At 33.8% G+C, this 20,434-nt stretch overlaps 1 protein-coding gene across 4 annotated transcripts in view; it reads left to right on the top strand.

The window, feature by feature from the left end:
- The window catches only part of LOC140445901 (echinoderm microtubule-associated protein-like 2), a 109,228-nt gene that overhangs the window by 10,868 nt on the left and 77,926 nt on the right, over positions 1–20,434 (top strand). For all 4 annotated transcript variants that reach the window (XM_072538352.1, XM_072538343.1, XM_072538360.1 and 1 more), the window contains exon 2: positions 15,003–15,104. In XM_072538352.1, coding sequence (XP_072394453.1) covers positions 15,062–15,104 — 43 coding nt within the window. In that variant the 5' untranslated portion in view covers positions 15,003–15,061. The remainder of the gene's footprint in view (positions 1–15,002; positions 15,105–20,434) is intronic.

Raw genomic sequence — 20,434 nt, 5'->3', positions numbered from 1 at the left:
TTGTCACTACTGTTTTTTAATCTGTACTCCGAGCATATTCTTAAAGAGGTACTTGCCAGAGTTGATATTGGTATCAACCGATATGGACACAAGTGAAAGGTTATGTAACTAGGCATAATACAACTAAAACATTTAAAATAGTAGACAAACAATGTTGATTTCTATAGAACCTATAGAATCTATTGAACCAATAGATATTTCTTTTCCTAAATAGATGTAATTTTAGTGAATAGAATAATGCTACAGACTGACTTTTACCAGCTACTGTAAATATGCAAATTTACTTAATTAGTACAGACTAATAAATTATATGTATGTATATATACCAACACCTCAATCTCCGACACTGTTGCAATATTTATCCTTTCTCGAATATTTTAAAAATTAATGATGTCAGTCTTGAAGACATGCACCATAATAAATGTTTGTGAAAATTTCGAAACCAATAGTCAGTCCGTCAGCTAAATGATTCTTTTTCTTATTTTACACTAATTTATTGTTCTCTCCAAGCCATCTAATCATAGTAGAGATTGTAGTCCCATTTAACGAGAAAATTATTCATTTATATAAAACAATCGCATTCCAATCTATCAACACTATAAATTTAAATAAATCTGTCAGTTAAGAATGTGCCCGCAACACAACTAAAAAATCGTCTATAAGTTATAGTAGTTCTAGATTAAAGTGTCCAGTTCCCGTTCTCACGATAGAGAAAGTTACATCGAGATCATTTTGGGGCGAAAGCAAAAAAATCCGATCTGTAATGCTAATGAAGTCTCTTTTGTTTGCGAAAACTCCACTATATATGTATCACTAGACGCAGTCTATGTACAATCTGTATGATTGGTGTGTAAAGCATGCCTTATTTTGTGTCCTTCATTTTCATCTTTATAGACCGTCTTGATCATATTTATACATCGTATTTGTAAATATATGATAGTTCAGTATTTGTGACAAACTATCTTTATATAGAACTATTCAAATCAGAAAAAAATATAAAGAAGGACACCTTCTTGTCGAAGTTTTATACAAGACTGTATAGATAATATAATAACTAATAACCATAACCAGCCCGACAAACTTCGAATACAATACAACTTATAATACAAAAAAGCGCCTTAAGGATTTAATCCAGAATGGCACGCTTCACACTAGTGCAATTATCTCTTTCTTTCTGAATATATTCTCTGTCCGCAATCTGCGCCAATGGGCAAAATTCCGAAAGTCATTTCTCGTCTTTGCTACTTCATCTACAGCGTACTTCTTAAATTTTCGTGAATCTTATTTAAATGCCTGTAAAAGCTCTTTTTAAGTATTGTTTCTTCTACCTTAATTTCTTTGCTTACTAACCAATCTAAGAGCTCTCTATTTTTCCAGTTACTGTTCGGAAATGATTCCTTTCATCTTGAATCCTAACTGGCATTGGCCATATCTATGAGAGAATTAATCGGTAGGAAATGTATCATGTAACCAAAATTATATGGTTTGAAACAAATTCCAATAAACCTAAATCAACAAATTGTTATCTACAGATATTAGTGGTGATCAAACGACGGTCTTTACCAGTTGTAAATTTTAAGCCATTAAACCTTCAGTAAACTTTTCTTACAACTTGTCCTACCACCTCCCCCCCCCCGCCCACCCAACCTGACACTACTCACATGCGATCAGCCATCCCACCTCCTCCTTATGAACGGTTGATGGGAATCAAGGGAGAACAAGGTGAGTGTCCAAAAAAATATCTACGACGAAAATAGTCTAGAGGAAATAAGAGGCAGGATCCACCAAATTTGAGATAATAAAGGCTGGCCTGGACGAAATATGAACAGAACAGATATAAAACTTTAGATCAATAAATGTAAAGTGATAAATTGCTACATCCTTACATTACAAATTCCCGAAATTTGGAAGAAAACCAGAGTTGTAACCCTTTGAAAACCAGGGAAGGATCCGACGGACACAAACAGTTTTAGACCTGTCTCTCTTTTGTGTCACCTTTTCAAGGCGTTCGAAAAAATAAGTGAACCGAGTAGCTGAATTTGTGGAGACCAAATTCATTCCAAGTAGGGTTCAGGCCCGAAAAGTTCTGCTGCAGCCAAATCCTTAAACTCACCCTCACTTGAAGATGATTTTGAACGGAAAGAAATAACAGCCTATGCCACAGTTAACCACCAGCGACTACTGGCAAAACTCTACGAAACCACAAAGGATTTCCGACTCACAAGATTGGTAGATTGTCTTCTTCAGAAGAGACTCTTTTACGTAACACTCCAGTGCAAGAACAGCAAAAAAATGGCGGTCTTGTGTCGATTCTATATACCATATATACGAACGACCAACCCATAAACCAAAAAACAAAACAATTTATTTACGTTTATGATCCAACTGTTGCAGCCCAGGGAAGAATTTTTAATGAAGTCGAGGAAAAACCAATAAATGTTCTAGAAGATTTGCACTATACTAAGCTGCACACCATCTTCAACCCAATACTACAAAAACACAAGTGTGTACTTTTTATCTCAGAAAAAACATTCCCGACGTACGCTGGAGGTTGAATGACTTGGCCATATGCTAAAACACAATGAGATGCCAAAATATCTGAGAATTATATTAGATATAACTCTGCGTTACATATATTACTGTCCAGAAGTCAGGAAAAAGTAAGCAAGGAATAACATCATCCGCAAACTAACTAATACAAAATAGGAACCACAACCATACACTCTTCTTTCCTCTGCATTGTTGTGCCGCCGTGGAATTGACAGCACCGGTGTGCCAAAAACTTTGACGTGATCTTGAATAAAACAGTCTGTATAGTATCGGGGGGCTTGAAACCGACACACATCAAAGAGCTTTACCCCACAATTGGAATCGCTTCACCACTCATCAAAAGACAGGTCACGTCAGGTAGAACGGGAGAAGCAGGAGACGCATCGCGAAGACAGCCCTTGTGTGATCATCAAACTCCTCCAGGCAGAATAAACTTAACGAAAGCGTCAACTAACACAACGCACTTTGCCCCGTCAGAGGAAATGGCTGCTGGACACCAATGGCCTTTCCTGACATGGAGAGAAAAAAGACTAAGAACTGGCGTTTTACGATGTGCTAGTAACCAGGCTAGAAAAAGTAGGATACCAGGAGGCTGACAACTGTGACTGTAGCGACTGCGGTTCAGAGTAGCCACCATCTACTAACATACACAAGCATGAAGAGACCAATAGATATTATATTATTTGGTCAAACTGGTATATTTTTATTATTCCTATATATACCTACCTCAGACGCTTTCGATAATGAGAAACGAGTCCTTAGTATTATTCTTGTGTTACGACCGGTCTATTATCGCCTAAAATCATTTTTGGTTATTAGACTAGGCGGGATCTGTTGAAATTCAGACCATAATGGACATTTTCCATAGGAAGCTATTTTTTTGCTGGAATCCCTTCAGGATGTATCCAATATCGATAATCACGATATGCGTCAGTCGCAAACCCTGTGCTAATTTTTTTATTTAACAAAATCTGAAAACAATTGAAAATTTCTCATTTTTTTGCTCCTATTTTCGTTTATAATTCGGAAAATATTGATCCTAGAGAAAAAATTATACGAAGTTAAAAGTTTTGTTATTCAATTTTACACAATATTTCGTTAGCTAGAAATTGAAAATTTAATGTTTATTGTTAAAAAAATAGCAATAATTGTAAAAAAAGTACAAAAAAATGAAGTTATTCCTTTAAATGTGTTCGACTTTCTAAACTTGACCTACAAGCTCCATATTCCGCCTAGAAAAACCTTTTAATATGTTTAAAACTGGTGCTAAATTTTATTAAGATCGGTCGAATAGCTTTTGCATAATAATTTTGCAATCCAGCCTACTGGAAAAAAATCGCAAATTTTCAAATTTATAGTAGGCCCTAAATAAGGCTCTCAGATAGTTGCAAATTTATTTACACATAAAGGAAGGCTCAAACTTTCAAACGCTTTTTGTAAAATTCAAATCGGTTTACTAGGAGAGCCTAGAAATTTTTTTAAAGTTTTAAACATTTTTTAGGCTTATAAACAAATTGAATAACTTTACGAGCTTTAACATATCAATTTCAAAATTTATACACTTAAAGAACATTAAAAGACGCTTCTTTAAAAAAACGATACATTCGGCTTACTGGTTGCCGAGATATTGAAGGGCAAGGTCAGACCTGAAGATTCTTGTCCTTCCAAAAAAAGAAAAAAACTTAATTATTGAAGATTGAGTCAAAATAAAGTTTATTTATCAAAAAAAAAAAATTTTTTTTCGTTCGCCTTTGTTTTACAATTTAAATTATTTATTAACAATTTATAAATACATATTTGTTTACTAAAAGTAACAATTTACTTCAATGTATAAATTGCAAGCTCAAAAAAAATGCATGAAGAAAAAATGCAATTATTGTTTAACATACAATTGTTTATTGCAAATTTCCCAATTTTGCAATTAAAAATGGTATTTGCAAATATGATATTTGAAATCCTTGTCGTCCGAGACATCGATTCAAAAAAAAGAGCAAAATTGGTTAACAAGAAGCCGAGATAATGCAATTTTTAGCGCGCGCTATCATTTTGAACTCGCTGATTCACATTTCGAGTGAATATCCCCCACCACCACCTCTCATGCAATCCGAGCGACATTTTACGCGAAAACGGTTATTTATTTGTCTTTTTTATGGATGTTGCCATAAAGCGCATTACGTAAAACTTTTCATATAAAAAGTACTTGACAAGACGAAGGTATTTGTTTAAAAACGAGCCCTCTATCACTTATGATTACACGGCAAATGTATGCCAACTTTGACCTTCAATATTTTGGCAACCAGTAAGCCGAATGTATCTTTTTTTTTAAAGAAGCGTCTTTTAATATTCTTTTAGTGTATAAATTTTGAAATTGATATGTTTAAAGCTCGTAAAGTTATTCAATTTGTTTATAAGCCTAATATATAGAAAAATGTATAAAACTTTAAAAATTTTTCTAGACTCTCCTAGTGAACTGATTTGAATTTTACATAAAGCTTTTAAAAGTGTGAGCCTTCTTTTATGTGTAAAAAAATTTGCAACTATATGAGGGCTTTATTTAGGGCCTACTATAAATTTGAAAATTTGCAATTTTTTTCCAGTAGGCTGGGTTGCAAAATTATTATGCAGAACCTATCCCACCGATCTAAACAAAATTTAGCAGACCTTTTAGACATATTAAAAGGTTTTTCTAGGCGGAATATGGAGCTTGTAGGTCAAGTTTAGAAAGTCGAAAACATTTAAAAGATTAACTTCATTTTTTTGTACTTTTTTTTTTCCAATTATTGCTATTTTTTCAACAATAAACATTAAATTTTCAATTTCTAGCTAACGAAATATTGTGTAAAATTGAATAACGAAACTTTTAACTTCGTATAATTTTTTCTCTAGGATCAATATTTTCCGAATTATAAACGAAAATAGGAGAAAAAATGAGAAATTTTCAATTGTTTTAAGATTTTGTTAAATAAAAAATTTAACACAGGGTTTGCGACTGGCGCATATCGTGATTATCGATATTGGGCACATCCTGAAGGGATTCCAGCAAAAAAATAGCTTCCTATGGAAAATGTCCAATCCAAAACAGATCCCGCCTAGTCTATATTTCAATTGAATGAATGTATTATTTGACAAAAAAAATTTCGTTTAAACTGCTAGACAAAAAGCCGAGCCGTTTATTTCTTGTGATTAAACGTTGGCTTCATTCATTGTTTTGAAAAACATTTGGCGTAGACAAAAATATAGATCCTTTACGAACTTCCTACAGGAAACTCTAGAATAGAATAGAAAATAGAATCTAAATGCTATTTTAAGCGCTTCAACAAGAGCACTTAAATGAAGATTTATCGAAAATTTAGGAACGGTGGATGTATTAATTATGTAAGAATCGTCCAATTCTCCCAAGGACAGATATACATAATAAATTATTCAAATTTTTGTACCGCAGGTAGATGCTATCCAGTGGCGTAACCAAAAATGAAACTAGCGAAAAATTTCTTGGCTAATGCTGTTCATTTTTAAATCTAATCAGCTATACCTATCTATAATCCTATGTGCATACCTGGGTATATATTCTTCTGTTCCTCTGATTATTTCCTATTTTAAGCAATATGCTTATTTCTAACTAAAAGCTCTTACAGTCCCAATAATATATTATTACAAGTTTTAGGACCTAATCTTAATTTTTAAAATTTAAGAAACTATGTAAACGACATCAATGTTGACAAATTATAAATTAGTTTTAAGGTTCGTAATTGTAATTTGTAAAATTGTAATTTTATATTGTAATTATGTATTTATAACCCTTAGTGGTTGATGCGTTAAATAAAAAAAGTACCATTGTATTTTTTAACCGTTAATGTGAAAAAAAAACAGCTTCTTATGACGTATTATGGTAATGATACGCGGATACGCACTGTTTTGGTATTTTACTCAGTATGTATTTATTTATAAATAAGCTTAAACTACCGCATTAATGAGGACTTGTAGTTAAGTATAATTTCGCATATAAATATGTAAATATTTGTGTATATGTGCATAGTGTTATGTTCAACTTTATGTTTATGACATTCTGGGACTGTTGGATAGCCCGAAATTGACGAAATGCCCCTGAGGATGCTCTAGTGAGCGAAAGTAGTTGGGCAAGATTTAATTAATAAAACTGTGCTCGATATCTGCCTTTATTTTATCAAAGTTCATTTATTCGAGCATTCAACCTTATATCAATCAAATATAAAATCGACAACCAATGTTTGTTTATGTAGTAGACTTCATAAATTCTAACAAATTTATTTTTTAACGATTTAAAGATTTTTTCTCTCCCAAAATTTCCCTATAGCATGCTAACATTTTTTTTTGATTAGTAGAAGAAATGCGCTCCTCATTGTAGTCTACATTTTCTAAAATTTATACTACTACTAAGGATTTCCACAGTTTTCACTGTCTTCCTTCACTCAACCGTTTTCTCCAATTTTCCCTGTCATTCCAGTCTCCATCTCGCAGGGTTCTTTTCTCCATAGCCTCGTCGATTTCATCTCTGAATGACCTTCGGGGTCTTCCTCTCTTTCTTCTTCCAATCGGGCTCCATTCTGTGATTTTGTTTATCCAGCGTCCTCTGTCCGCTCTTCTGACGTGGCCGTACCAGGATAGTCTCTTCTCCTCTATATAGTCGATTATGTCTGATTGCACACCCATTCTCCGCTTAATCTCTGCGTTTTCAATTCTGTCTCTTTTTGTAAGTCTATAGCTTCTCCTCAGGAACTCCATTTCTACTGCTCTTATTCTACCTCTATTTCTCTTGTTTATTGTCCAGTTTTCGGACCCATATGTCAGGATACTTCTTGTCAGGGTATTATATATTCTCTTTTTTGTCTTTATCGTAATGTTCTTATCCCACAACACTGAGTTTAGTTGCCTTATACAGTTTCTTGTTTGTCTCAGTCTGTTGTTTATATCTTCTTCTGTTGTTCCCTGGTTCGATATTATGGTTCCTAAATACTTGAATTTATCTGTTCCATTTATTTGTCTTCCCTCGTCTATCTCTAGGTTTCTCATATCCTTGTTTTCTGTTGTTAGGTATTCGGTTTTCTCTAAGTTTATTTCCATTCCGTTGTTTTTATATTCTCCTTCTAGTTTTCTGAGCATAAAGCTGAGATCTTCTTCATCTTGTGCGATGACTACTTGATCGTCGGCAAAACTTAAGGTGTATAGGTATTCGTCTCTTACTGGTATGCCCATTCCTTCGCACTTTCTCCTCCATGGTTTGAGTGTCTTTTCCAAGAATATTTTAAACAGAGTAGGGGACGTAGCACAGCCTTGTAGAAGTCCTTTTGTCGTCTTAAATGGATTGTAGGCTTTATTTCCACATTTAATAGCTACTTTGTTTTCTTTGTATAGTGCTTTATACAAAGCACATATTTTTTCTTTCTTTTATCTAGGCATGATTTTCCTACTGTGAACCCTGCTTGGTCTTCTCCAATTTTTCCTATTATTTCAGTTTCTAGTTTTTCCTTAATAATTTTCCCGTAAAGTCTACCTACCGACGATATTATACTAATTCCTCTATAGTTTTTACATTTTTTCCTGTTTCCTTTCTTATGTATGGATGTGATGTATGCTTGTGTCCATTCCGCAGGTATTTCTTCTCCATTTAGTCCTCTTTCGAACATTCTATGTAGCATGCGGAATAACTTTTCCGTTCCGTTTTTAATTAGTTCGTTTGGTATTCCTCCGGGTCCTTTGGCTTTTTTGTTCTTCAATGTCTTGATTGCTCTCTTAACTTCTGCCAGGCTTATTTCTATCTGGTCGTATGCCCCATTTCCTGCATGTTCTATATTATCTTCCTGAAATTGGGGACGATTTTCTGTAAGTAGTTCTACGTAGTATTCTTGCCACTCGTTTTCACTAATTTTGCCGATCTGGGTTTTCTCTGTCTTATTTCGTTGAAATGCTTTTAATATTCGCCATGATTCTGAATTTCTCGTTCCTCCGATATGTCGTTCTATCTCTGTGCATGCTTGTTCCCGTCGTTCGTTCTTTTCATTTGTTACTCTTTTCTTTACCTCTCTGTTTTTCGCTCTATATAGGTCTAAGTCTTCCTATTTTTTGGTGTTTAGGTATTTTATGTGTAGTTTTTTTTTATTTTATGCATTTCAATGTGTCTTCCCTTAATTTGATATTCTGATGGGTGTTCCTTTGGTCGTCTTCTCCAAGAGCTTCTAAGGCCGCTGAAATCAGGCAGGTTTTTATGTGTTCATGCATTTCATCTAACGTGTCATATCTGAATTCTTCTAGTTTTTGGTCTAGTCTTCTTTTGTATAAATCTTTTATTGATTCTTCCTGCAATAGGTTATAAAATTTATAACCCATTTTTAATTAAACTGAGACCTTCAGTTAAGTTTCCAACTGTCAGTTGATCTGCTGATTGAACTGGATCTAAACAATCAAGCTTTTCAATGTCTTGCCTTTGCTAATGCATTTCATGAGCTAATCAATTGTCGGCTCTTGATTGTGGTAATCCAGCAAATCATAAACATCATCACTATTCACCTCCAAATTTATTCGCCTTAGCGAGATTGACATTGATGAAAAAAATGACGCAATTTTTTCTAGGCACCATTTAACGTTTTTTGTGAAATTTCAATGATTCTCACTGCATCTAAAATATTGAATTGTTTTCAAAAGTGCTTAACAGAGAACTCGTTGTTTGTTCTTTTATCTTTTAGCTTCATGCAGGTGTGAAAATGATTGTCTCATATAATAGGTTTTAAATGTTTTAATGAATTCCATCGATTGAAGCTTAGACAAGAAAAGAGAGAGGACAGGTAACGCTCATTTAATAAACCTTCGCAAAGTGAAGCCAGTTTTGATGTGAGCGACATGTTTTGGTGCCTGTACATTGCCCATTACTACCTCAGATTCACGAGTTCTACTGATTTTTCAGTAGATCTACTGATTTTAACTTTAATTTACTGATTTACTGAAACACTTTATAGATCTACTAAAAAATATGTAATGATAAAATTATGTTCCAAAAGTGATCATCATGTCAGTGTTCAACTATAAATTTTGAAAAACTCTATTCATATAATATATCCACTAATCTCAATCTACTGAAGAAATAAAATATGAACTGGCAACCTTTCTGAATCACGAGATTTGAAAATCGCGTAACTCCGAGTTCACGTAAGTCGAGTTAGCGTAAGTCGAGGTATTACTATATTGAGAACATGGTAAGAGTGATAAAAACAGAAAATATATGATATGGACATATATTCAACAGATACAGGAAACCCCCTTAAGAAAGCTAGTATACTAGGTGCCATCGAATTAAAAATAAGAAGACAGACCGCAAATATTTTAAAGAGCACAAGTAAAAATAAACAAAAAAATGATTAATGGAAACATAGAAAAGAAAGTGAAAGATAAAAAAGTGCAAAGAATACCAGAAGTTGCCCCTTCCACAAGAGCGTGTAAATTACTCATATTTTATGAACTACTATAAATTTGTTTATGATAAAATTGAATAATTATGGTCTAAAGATGTCTCCCCGATTATTTCTTTCGAATATTTATAAAAATTTAGTCTCACATTTTTTTTATTTCTTCGCTCTCTTACAATCATTCTCCAATTATTTTTCCTACCCACAATATTATTATTGTCGAAACGGTGTATTATACTGCATTTCGCGCATTAGTTTAAACAAAACCCCTTGTGGATGTTGGCTTCCTTGAAATTCTGTTACACTATCCGAATGAAAACAGGTGTATCCTGTTTCCCTGCGAGTCACACACCACTGGCGCCCCTGAAGCACCTGTTCCCACCAACCGTCGTCCTTTCAAGCTAGACTCTTTTTAATAGACAGGAAATTAGTAATTCAACAGGAAACACTTTAATATTCTGTCTAAGGGGTCATTTTTAGAAGGAATGACATCACTGTCTATAAACAGAAAGACCGTCCTATTGTTGTGTTCTTTAAGTTATAATATATTATAGAAATAACAATTGGGTGTATGTTTTTTTTGTAGAATAGTATATTGTCTATTTCAGTGTTCTTGCATATACACATACATATACATAGGACATAAATATACAGATTTAGTAATTTTTGAGTAAATTGGCGACATTATCATAAATTATTTAGACAACATTCGACCTTATTCATGACCATAGCCATAGTCTTCCTTTTTGATCCCTTTTTGTAGAACAATTTGTCGTGGACGTCAAAATGCCCTTGTTTTCACAATAATCTCCTCATTTGATCAAATATTTTTCCCCTCGACATTTTGTGGTGTTGTATTTTTATTTATGGCTGTTTTTTTCCACAATTTCTTCCTTCAAACTGAGCAACAAAGCTAGATAATACTCGCTGTTGATGGTTCTTCCTGTGTTCAAGGTAATTATGAAAAAAATACCCTGCGTATCTCAAAATACTGAAGCCAAAACTTTACCAGCGTCTTTGGTCGATTTGGAGGGCTATTAACTACTGTTGTCCTCTTAGCTGATTGTCGATTTGATTTGAAAATGACGTAATGGATCCATATTTAACCCATTATCCATATTATTAATGTTGTTTTTGATCATTTGTGAGTAAAGGTAGCACCAACTTTGAACACAGCTGTCTCACTGACAAATTCTCATGGAAAATTATGGATACACTGCCTTCTTATCTCGTTGACTCATCTGATATCCCACATATCTTCAATGTAAGAGCGACTAAAAAGGTTTTGTACACTTTTGAAGTTTTGGGAACAATCGGTAAGATAGTTTCGAAACAAATTCAGATTTCTGCTTTAATCTGGAGCCTTCTAAAAATTGCAAGGCATGGCCAGACGATCAATAGACGTATCAATAGATACATAGACGCTTGAACGTGAAATCAAATCTTTTCTGTCTTTTTCATTTTATTCGGATCTACTCTATATGAGTACGAGAAACAAATTCGTTAAGGATTTCTGCTTAGATGAATAGACATGTTGTGGAATGCAAATTTTAGATTCCCCATGTCTCTATTAACATCTTTATCATCGTCTGGCCATGCCTTGCAATTTTTAGAAGGCTCCAGATTAAAGCAGAAATCTGAATTTGTTTCGAAACTATCTTACCGATTTTTCTATCAGATGTCGCTATTACGTCCATAACGAAGCCATGTTATTGTTGCTTCCTAATAAGACAGAGAAGATTATTTTTCACGTTAAGAACGGCTATGAATAACTATTCTGATGAGGCTTATTAAGTCGAAATACGTATCAATAGATACATAGACGCTTTGAACGTGAAATCAAATCTTTTCTGTCTTTTTCATTTTTCATTTTGGGAACAACTTCCGAATTTGGGCGATCAACATTATTTGTGTTCGTACTTTCGTATTTTAAGTCAGTATAACATCTGGTATTGATTGTTTTATGTAGTCGTAATACTTATCAGGCCATTGATTTACTGGAATATTATTTTTCTCATCAGGAAGCAAACACAACAATGTAGAGTATATCGGCATCATTATATAGAATAGAGTGTAGACATCGGCTCTTGTTTACGATGTCGTCCCGACCTGGGTTAAAATGTAATTGTTAAGTTATCAATATAAAGACCGTACAAGTACCATCTAAATTTTCTTGAAAGTGTAACGTGGAGAATCGGTTGGGTTATCCGAAGTGCAACATATATGAAGTGAGTCACAGTTAATATTAAGAAAACTAATATACAGTCTGTCCCAAACACTTCTTTCAGTGCGTCACTAATTTTGACGTCACATAGGATTTTAAGAATGTCGAGAATTATTGCATGACATTTTTGTTAAATCTGACAGTTGAAGGATCGTAATCGGCTAAATGTGAAAAGGTTATTTTTTGAAAATGTGGAGTAAAAACTTAAGAATTCAAATTTTTATTTAATTTACATATTAAAGTCCCGTCCTGTATAAAAAATTTTATTGCGCAATATATTGGAACGGCAGTTTGTCATAATTCCTATTCTATACATTCCAAGGAAAGTGCTTAATTAGCTAAGATTTATTTATGTATTTATTATTGTTTATTACAAACACTATGGCTAAAATGTATAGTATTTAAACTACTAATATGAATATTTTTTAGAATAATTTAAATCTTACTTCACGAACGGCAGAAACTGATAATAAAGTTGTCCCAGGCTCTTTTTCTAATTGAAAATAATTTAATAATTTTAATATTATTCTTTGTTCATTCTCGGTATATCTCGGCATATTTAAAATATTTTTATGACAATAAATACAAAATTAAATTGTCACTGTAAAATGTCTGAAAATACTGACCTGAAATGACAATTATCATTTTATCAGTTGACATTGTCAAAGTACTGTCACTATCGAGACCATCTGCGTCAAATTATATTTATGCGCATCATTGATTGGATATCTATTTAGCGTATTCTAAACTCCAACCAATTATATATCCGTAAGTAGAATCCGCTTTAATATGCAAATACCCGTGAACGATATATAATTTTCTAAGTTCTATGTATAATAATCACAGACTCACGTTTTTTTTCTGTCACTTCTAGCTTAATGCGTTAAAGAGAATTCGATCAACTGTGACGCGCTGAAAGAAGGGTTTGGGATGAACTATAAGAGGATGGAAATAAGATGTAGAATTGAACAAACCAGAAATGCCTTTATACAGATGCAGAAATTATTTAAGAGTAGAGACATTAACCTCAATAGTAAAATATGTTTTCTTCGATACTATGTATGATGATACATGGACACGGACATTGGCAACAGTTAAGAAGCTTAACAGTTCTGACAGTTATGAAGCTCTCCAGGAGTTAATGAATAGAATCGCAGAAGTGAGTCAGATATATGGACTTTCACTGAATATTAAGAGAACAAAATGTATGATGATCTCTAAGAAGGAACAGCAAATTGAAAGAATCAGTGTGAATGGTCAACCAATAGAAAGAATAAAAACATACACCTATCTTGGTACGAACGTCAGTGAAAATTTGAACCATTCCCTAGAAATAAAATCTAGGATAAAGAAAGCAAGATCTGCTTTTAAAAAAATGGCTAAACTATTCAAATGCCACGATTTATCATTATTCATAAAAATTAGGTTACTACGATGTTATATCTTTCCTATATACTGTTGTACAGAGTTAAGTCGCGGACTCTCATAGACGCTATCTGTAAGAAAATTGAGGCTTTCGAAATGTGGCTTTATCGTAGAATCCTGAAGGTATCGTATACCGACCACGTTACTAACCAGGATATTTTATTCAGAATTCAAAGAGGAAAAGAGTTGTTACACCACCAAGAGTTGAAACCACAATAAAAACAGCCAAAATTGAATACCTCAGTCACATAATGAGGAACAGCGAAAGATATGGGTTGCTGCAATTAATTCTTCAAGGAAAAGCAGAAGAAAAACGAGGACCAGGAAGGCGCAGAATTTCCTGGCTGAAAAATCTACGTACGTGATTAAACACAACAACCACAAATCTTTTCAGAGCCGCAGTTTGCAAAATACAGATTGCCATATTGGTCGCCAACATCCGAAACGGGTAAACACCACAAGAAGAAGAAGAAGCTTAAGGCATTTGAGAATATCTTGGGTGTACCATATTTCGAATTGAGAAGTATTTCGTAGAATGAATACACAACCTGAAATATTAAAAACTGTAAAGGCACGGAAATTGGATTACTTGGTACATATTATGCGAAAACAACGAACGCTATGGGCTGTTGCAGCTGATCTTGTAACTTGTAAGGAAAAGTAACGGTAAAAAGTGGTTCCGGACGCAGACCAAAAATTACGCACATGAATTTCTATGACAACTACTGGTCTGTTTCGAGTAGCGGTTGATAAGGTAGGGTGGCCATATATTCTATTTCGAAGTTGGAACCTACTATCTCAAGAGACTTGACATTTAAGCTAGGTACCAACATGTTTAAGAAAATGTACTTAAAAATCTTAAAACCACAACAAATTACAATGATATAATACTAAGAACTCTGTAATTTTAAGAAGAAAATTATTTATGTGAAATGTTTCAACAAATAGTTTCGACGTCAAGCAAATCAATCGACTGCCCAATCCACTTGGTATTACCACTTGACTGTAATCCAAAATTTATCTTAAAACTCACAATATTTTTTGATTCTGCAAAAAGTCGAATGAAAGGGCTGAACATACTGTCTACAATTGGTAGAAAAATTGTTTTCTAACACTATAGTCTTGAACAGGTCTTTATAGAGTCTGATAGATAAGATAACAAACGGATCTTTTGCTTTAAGACATAGATGTTTCCCGAACTGTATATGTTTTTCAGAAAACATATGTAGTTCGGGAAACATCTTTCCAGTCGCACTGAGGAAATATTTAAGAGGCCAAACGACCTATTATACTACATATTCTACATATATAAACATACTCCAAATATTTTTAACCTACCTATGTGTAACCGTGTTTTTTTATTTCAGACCTCACAATGAAAGTAGGACACAAGTGATGATAGTGCCTTTTTGTCTACTGTTTGATAATGCAGTTGCGAAGCGACTCCATGGAATCCCCAGATGAAAATCGTGAGTACCTTAACATAATCTCTTCATTGACACTGGTTGCCTATAATAGAATTAAATATATTTTTTACAAAAAATATATCACCGATCAGAATAAAAGAATGTTATTATTAGTTTTATTAGAAGCTAAATGTCGTTATGAAGCTAATATCCATTAATTTTTGCCTCGAGGAGTAAAAATTTAGTCTTTTGAAAACAACCTTTAGCTACTATTTGCCGAAAAATTCTTTGACTATTTTCTATGAAAGCTAACTACATTGGATTTGCTGTTGTATGTTGTATCCCCATATTGCAATGGTATTAGTCCAGGACAGTCTTATGACTGTTTCTTAAGGTCTTTATTATGTATAAATTTTGGATTTTCTTTCAAATTATCCAAAAGCCGAGAAACGCTTAATCGTCTCAATAAATTTTTTGACTTAAACTATGTTTACAACTAAATTTGAACATAATTGTTTAGCAAAGTATTCCAGTCACCTGGTTTAATACATTATTCTGCAGCTTCCTCATCCTTCAGCTCAGATCTTAAGGGTTTTATGTAATCACTATTTGATCATTTGCAAAGCTTAATGTGTATAATTATTTGTTTAAACCTATACTTCATTCAATTTCAAGATAAGCTGGAGGTAAACCATTTCAGACACGTGATCGGTGGACGTATCATATGATCACAGCTTGTCATTGGTTAGAAATTAAGTACTAACTCATAACAAGCTCCGAGGATAGGACACACTCACCGATCACGTGTTTGAAACTGTTTACCTCGAGTTTATCTTGAAATTGAATGAAGTATAGTATCCTCATTCTTTCTTTGACGTTTTATTGTGTTTTCCGAGTATATTTTAAAAAGTACTGAAGAAACGGGTATTCCTGTAAGAGACCCTCTGCTGTATGGAAGTTTCTAAGTATCTAAACTGATAAACCGAAAGGGAGAATTCACATTGAATAGAGTTAACTTTTGAAGACAGTATAATTAAGTACAAGAATTTTATACCGGGTTCAGTCAGCTATTGTAAAAGATATCGTACTCCTCCTCTCAAACACTGATGAGAACTATACGAGGTTACGTCCGCTCTGGCACTGCGTTTGATAATGTCTGTTGCAGTTGTAGACAAAACTTCAGAAACAAATAAAGCAGTATATTAAAAGAACTGCTAATAACTAATTAAGAACGGCTCAGGATCTTGGTGGATATAGACGATTAGGAGAGGCTTATGTCTAGTTCTCGTTCCAATTTTTTAAATAATATGCAATTTTTGTGAATGTATTTTCTGTTTAGCACAAGTCTAGTGTTTTCCATTCTTTCCATGTGCCCTAATCTTCTTATCCTCTTAGTTTTTATATGTTGTTATTTTAGATTGATGACACATTATTTGTATCTATCTATTTATTTCTCTTTATCTAGTACTATCTATTTCTACCTCTTTATACTTCTTTATTTTAAGGCGGTATTTCACCTCTTCTTAATATTTCCTTCTCTCTTCTTCTAGCGTTCTAATATTTTTCCTCTGATTTTTTAAACCCATTTTTCGCTTGCTTAGGTGATTGTAAGTCTGATTACGCTCCTGTAGAACTTTTCTCTGACTTTTCTCCAGATAGAAGAGACATCGAGAATATCAAAAGTGTATCTCTATATAGAGATATCCTTTGATCTTCTCATCCTTCCATATTTCCTATTTGCTTTGGTAATTTTAGCTTTTATTTATTGGCTCTCTTTACCATATACTCGGATTTTTGCAATGTAGGTTTGTAAATTCTCGCATCTTTTCATATGGATACTGTGCAGCTTATCTTATTTGCAATTTTAAGTCTGTAATCAATTTATCTTTTTTAGTAGACTTACTTTAAATGTTTTTATTAACTGAACATGTACAGCTACTTGTGCCTAATAGTTTCTTCCTTTCTCGACTTGAGTTCTTTATCGCCTTTTTCTAAACAGTATTAACACCGTTTAATTAACGACATTCTCACCATTTGAATATTTCGTGTGAAACTCAATCTTTGGGAAAATTATTTTATAATTATTTCTACTGTTGGCTTCAGGTCAAACACAGATCCGAACTTAGAATGTGGAAACTACTGGGAAAACATCGTTAGCTAATAATAATCTCGCTGCTGCAGTCAAAAAAATAGACCAGATATTTGTTATATGACAGATCCTCGAAAAAGGACATCCTACATCTACACGAAGCATTTCTTCATAGACTTAAAAAATATTTACGATAATATAAATCGTGAACACACCACGCGATGGCAGGATTTAAAATACCTATACAACTAATAATATGGAGAAAGAAACACTTAAGTTGGAAAATAAGATCTGTCCAGTGTCAAATATATGTCAAGAGGGGAGCAAGACAGTAGCTTGTCATGCATACTATTCAATTTCACCCTTGAGAAAATATTAAAAAACTAGACAGTCAATATTCGAAAACTGATAATTAGAAAAAGTGTGTAAAGGCAAACCTTTGCAGATGATGTCGACATAATTCCATAGAGAAATGATAGATGCATTCGTTTGTTTGGCTCATGGCTCAAAGAAGCTGAGGTGTGTTGGAGTGTGTGTTGGTCTTCTGCTTGTGTAATTTTTTCTGAAGCAGTTCTCGTTTTAGGAGGATGTCGTCTTCGAATTATTAATTCGTTTGTTATGTAGTACTTCTTTACCTTGAAAGAAAGGAAACATTAATTTGTTACTTACTTGATTATCCTGGTGTCTTCCGTTGGGACACCTCCTTCTGTTGGTTTATGCTTTTTATGAATTTCTTCATTATATGCATAAATGTCGTCATCGTGTGTATCGTGTCTCTTTGCAGTTTATTGTCTAATTCTTTTGGTCGGCTATTTCTAGGTATAGTTCCATGCTTTTGTTAATATGAAATTTTTCAGCAGTATCTGTAGTTGGCACACACACAACCAAATAGAACGAGCTGCACAAAATAGTGGTCTTAAAATCAATCAGACCAAAACAAAATATATGCAGGTAAGCAAAACCTCAGAAATAAGGCAGCCACAAAATATAAAAATAGGAGAATACAACATAGAGGGGGTAAAAAACTTTTTATACTTGGGATCCCTAGTCACGTCTGATAATAACGTTACGGAGGAAGTGAAGAGGCGAATATTTATCGCAAATAAATGTTACCATGGCTTAATTAGACACCTAAGATCAGATAACGTCGCAAGAAAGACAAAATGCCAAATATATAAAACCCTAATAAGACCGGTACTCACATATGGCTCAGAAACCTGGACACTCACTAAAAGAGAGGAAACGTTGTTAGCCACCTTCGAAAGAAAAATCTTGCGACACATATATAAGGGCACAAAAGAAAACGGAATATGGCGAAGACGATACAACTCTGAACTATACAAAATATACCAGGATCCGGATATTATCACATTCATTAAAATAGGACGGCTGCGTTGGATAGGACATGTAGAAAGAATGGAAGAAGGCGAAATACCAAACAAAATATTCAAACAGATGCCAGTAGGAAAAAGAACAAGAGGAAGACCGAAACTGAGATACTTAGAACAAATAGAAAATGATATAACAACCTTAAAAATAAAAAACTGGAGAAAAAAAGCACGAAACAGATCAGAATGGAGAAGAATCCTGGAACAGGTTAAGACCCAAAAAGGGTTGTCGAGCCAGTGATGATGATGATGATCTGTAGTTGGCGGCATGGAGTCTTTCATAATTTATACACGGGTGGTTGTTCTCACGGGATTGTTCATTGTATTGCCGTGTTTTCCGGTGCATTTTACAAACTTAGGGGTGGCGTGGCATCTGCTGCTGGGGTATCGATATGACTGATACATTGAATTTTGTCTCAAGGCTTTAATTTCTTCTCTAGACAGCTGTACAATAAATATGGGGATAGACATTTTGTTGTATTTAGACTTCAGTTTTTAAATGCTGATTTGATGGATATTCAGCTCTTAGATTTAGCTCTTCTTTTTTAATTTTACGTTATTTTCTTTTTTACGTCGATGGTAGCGGCAGTTATACTGCATTTCACCTTAGTTCCTTTCATCACGTTTCCTTTGGCTATAATGTTGTTTGTTATGATGATGCCCCTAGTTTTCTCCCATGCGTTTTGGTTCGTTATAATTTCATCCGCTGCGACTTCTCTATCCAAGTCCAAGGAGGACGTATCCTTGAATCTTTTGGATGTCGAAGCCTGTTGAGGACTATCTTCCGTTCCTTCTTTTATTTGGTTTAGATTTTCTTGTTATGCCTTCGTGTGCTTTTCATTCCAATGCTGTTATTTCTTTATTCTCTGTTTTTCTCTTTTTCTTTTATATTAGACCTTTGCTGTTTTTATCTTCATTTGTATCTTCAAGTTGTCATTTTCATCCTTTAGTTAATTCCGTATTTTCTCTACTTGTTCCTTTGCTTTGTCTGACGCTTTTAAGAGATCTTCACGCTTCGCATCTCTTCTTTGATCTCACCTCATCTTACCTTGTGCTCCTTTCCATAGTTTTGTGTTCAACCGACGATACGATTAGCTCGTGTTTGAGGCCGAACCGGAATGAGTTTCTATCTGACTTTTACTGGTTTTCTCTTCCTGATGTCTTTCATTGTCCAGGAAATTTTGTGCTCACATTGTTTTGAGTTCGAGTTTTCTACAGTTTATATTATTTTTAATATTACATAAATATTTTTAATGTGGCAGTTAGTTCATAAATCATGTTTTGTTTTTTCTGTTTTTGTATAGCTCGAAAACTGACTGACTTCATCATAGGCTGTCTGCTATTTGTGCGTCTTTTCCACGCGGCTACTCAATCCCTATTCTACTAAGTGGATTAGAATTCTCCTTTTTTACTTTCAAAAACCAGACAGGTGTCACAAAAAATTTGTTTTATCTTTATTTAAGTTTCACAATTTTGTATACTCATTTTGGAATGATATTACCTTGATATTTTTCATTCAATAAGCAGTTTTAAATTTAGACGATTTTCCATTTCAAATTAAACTTTAAAATTGTGATTTCTCATAAATGTAAAAGTAATCTTTAAATCCAATCTTTAAATTTAAATAAACCAAAGTTTGTGAGATATCATCGACATTTTTTCTTCATCTAAAAGGCCTCTCAATGTCATTATGTATGAAATGTAACACGCTCACGTGGCGCGCATTCGACATGTCGAATTTTCTATGAGTTTGGCACATAAAGCAGGCTGAATTTGACCGATAGTACGGGTTATGTTGACTTAATAGAGCCGCTGTGATTTGTGGTTTATTCGCCTATACCTGTGATTTAAGAAAATCCCGCAAGTAAGAGTCTAACAGGGTCAAACCCTACGATCTTTGTGGCCAGTTCACATCA

This window comes from Diabrotica undecimpunctata, chromosome 1 (assembly GCF_040954645.1).
Source record: "Diabrotica undecimpunctata isolate CICGRU chromosome 1, icDiaUnde3, whole genome shotgun sequence".
Taxonomy (NCBI): domain Eukaryota; kingdom Metazoa; phylum Arthropoda; class Insecta; order Coleoptera; family Chrysomelidae; genus Diabrotica; species Diabrotica undecimpunctata.
This window is presented reverse-complemented; position numbering and strand designations above follow the sequence as displayed.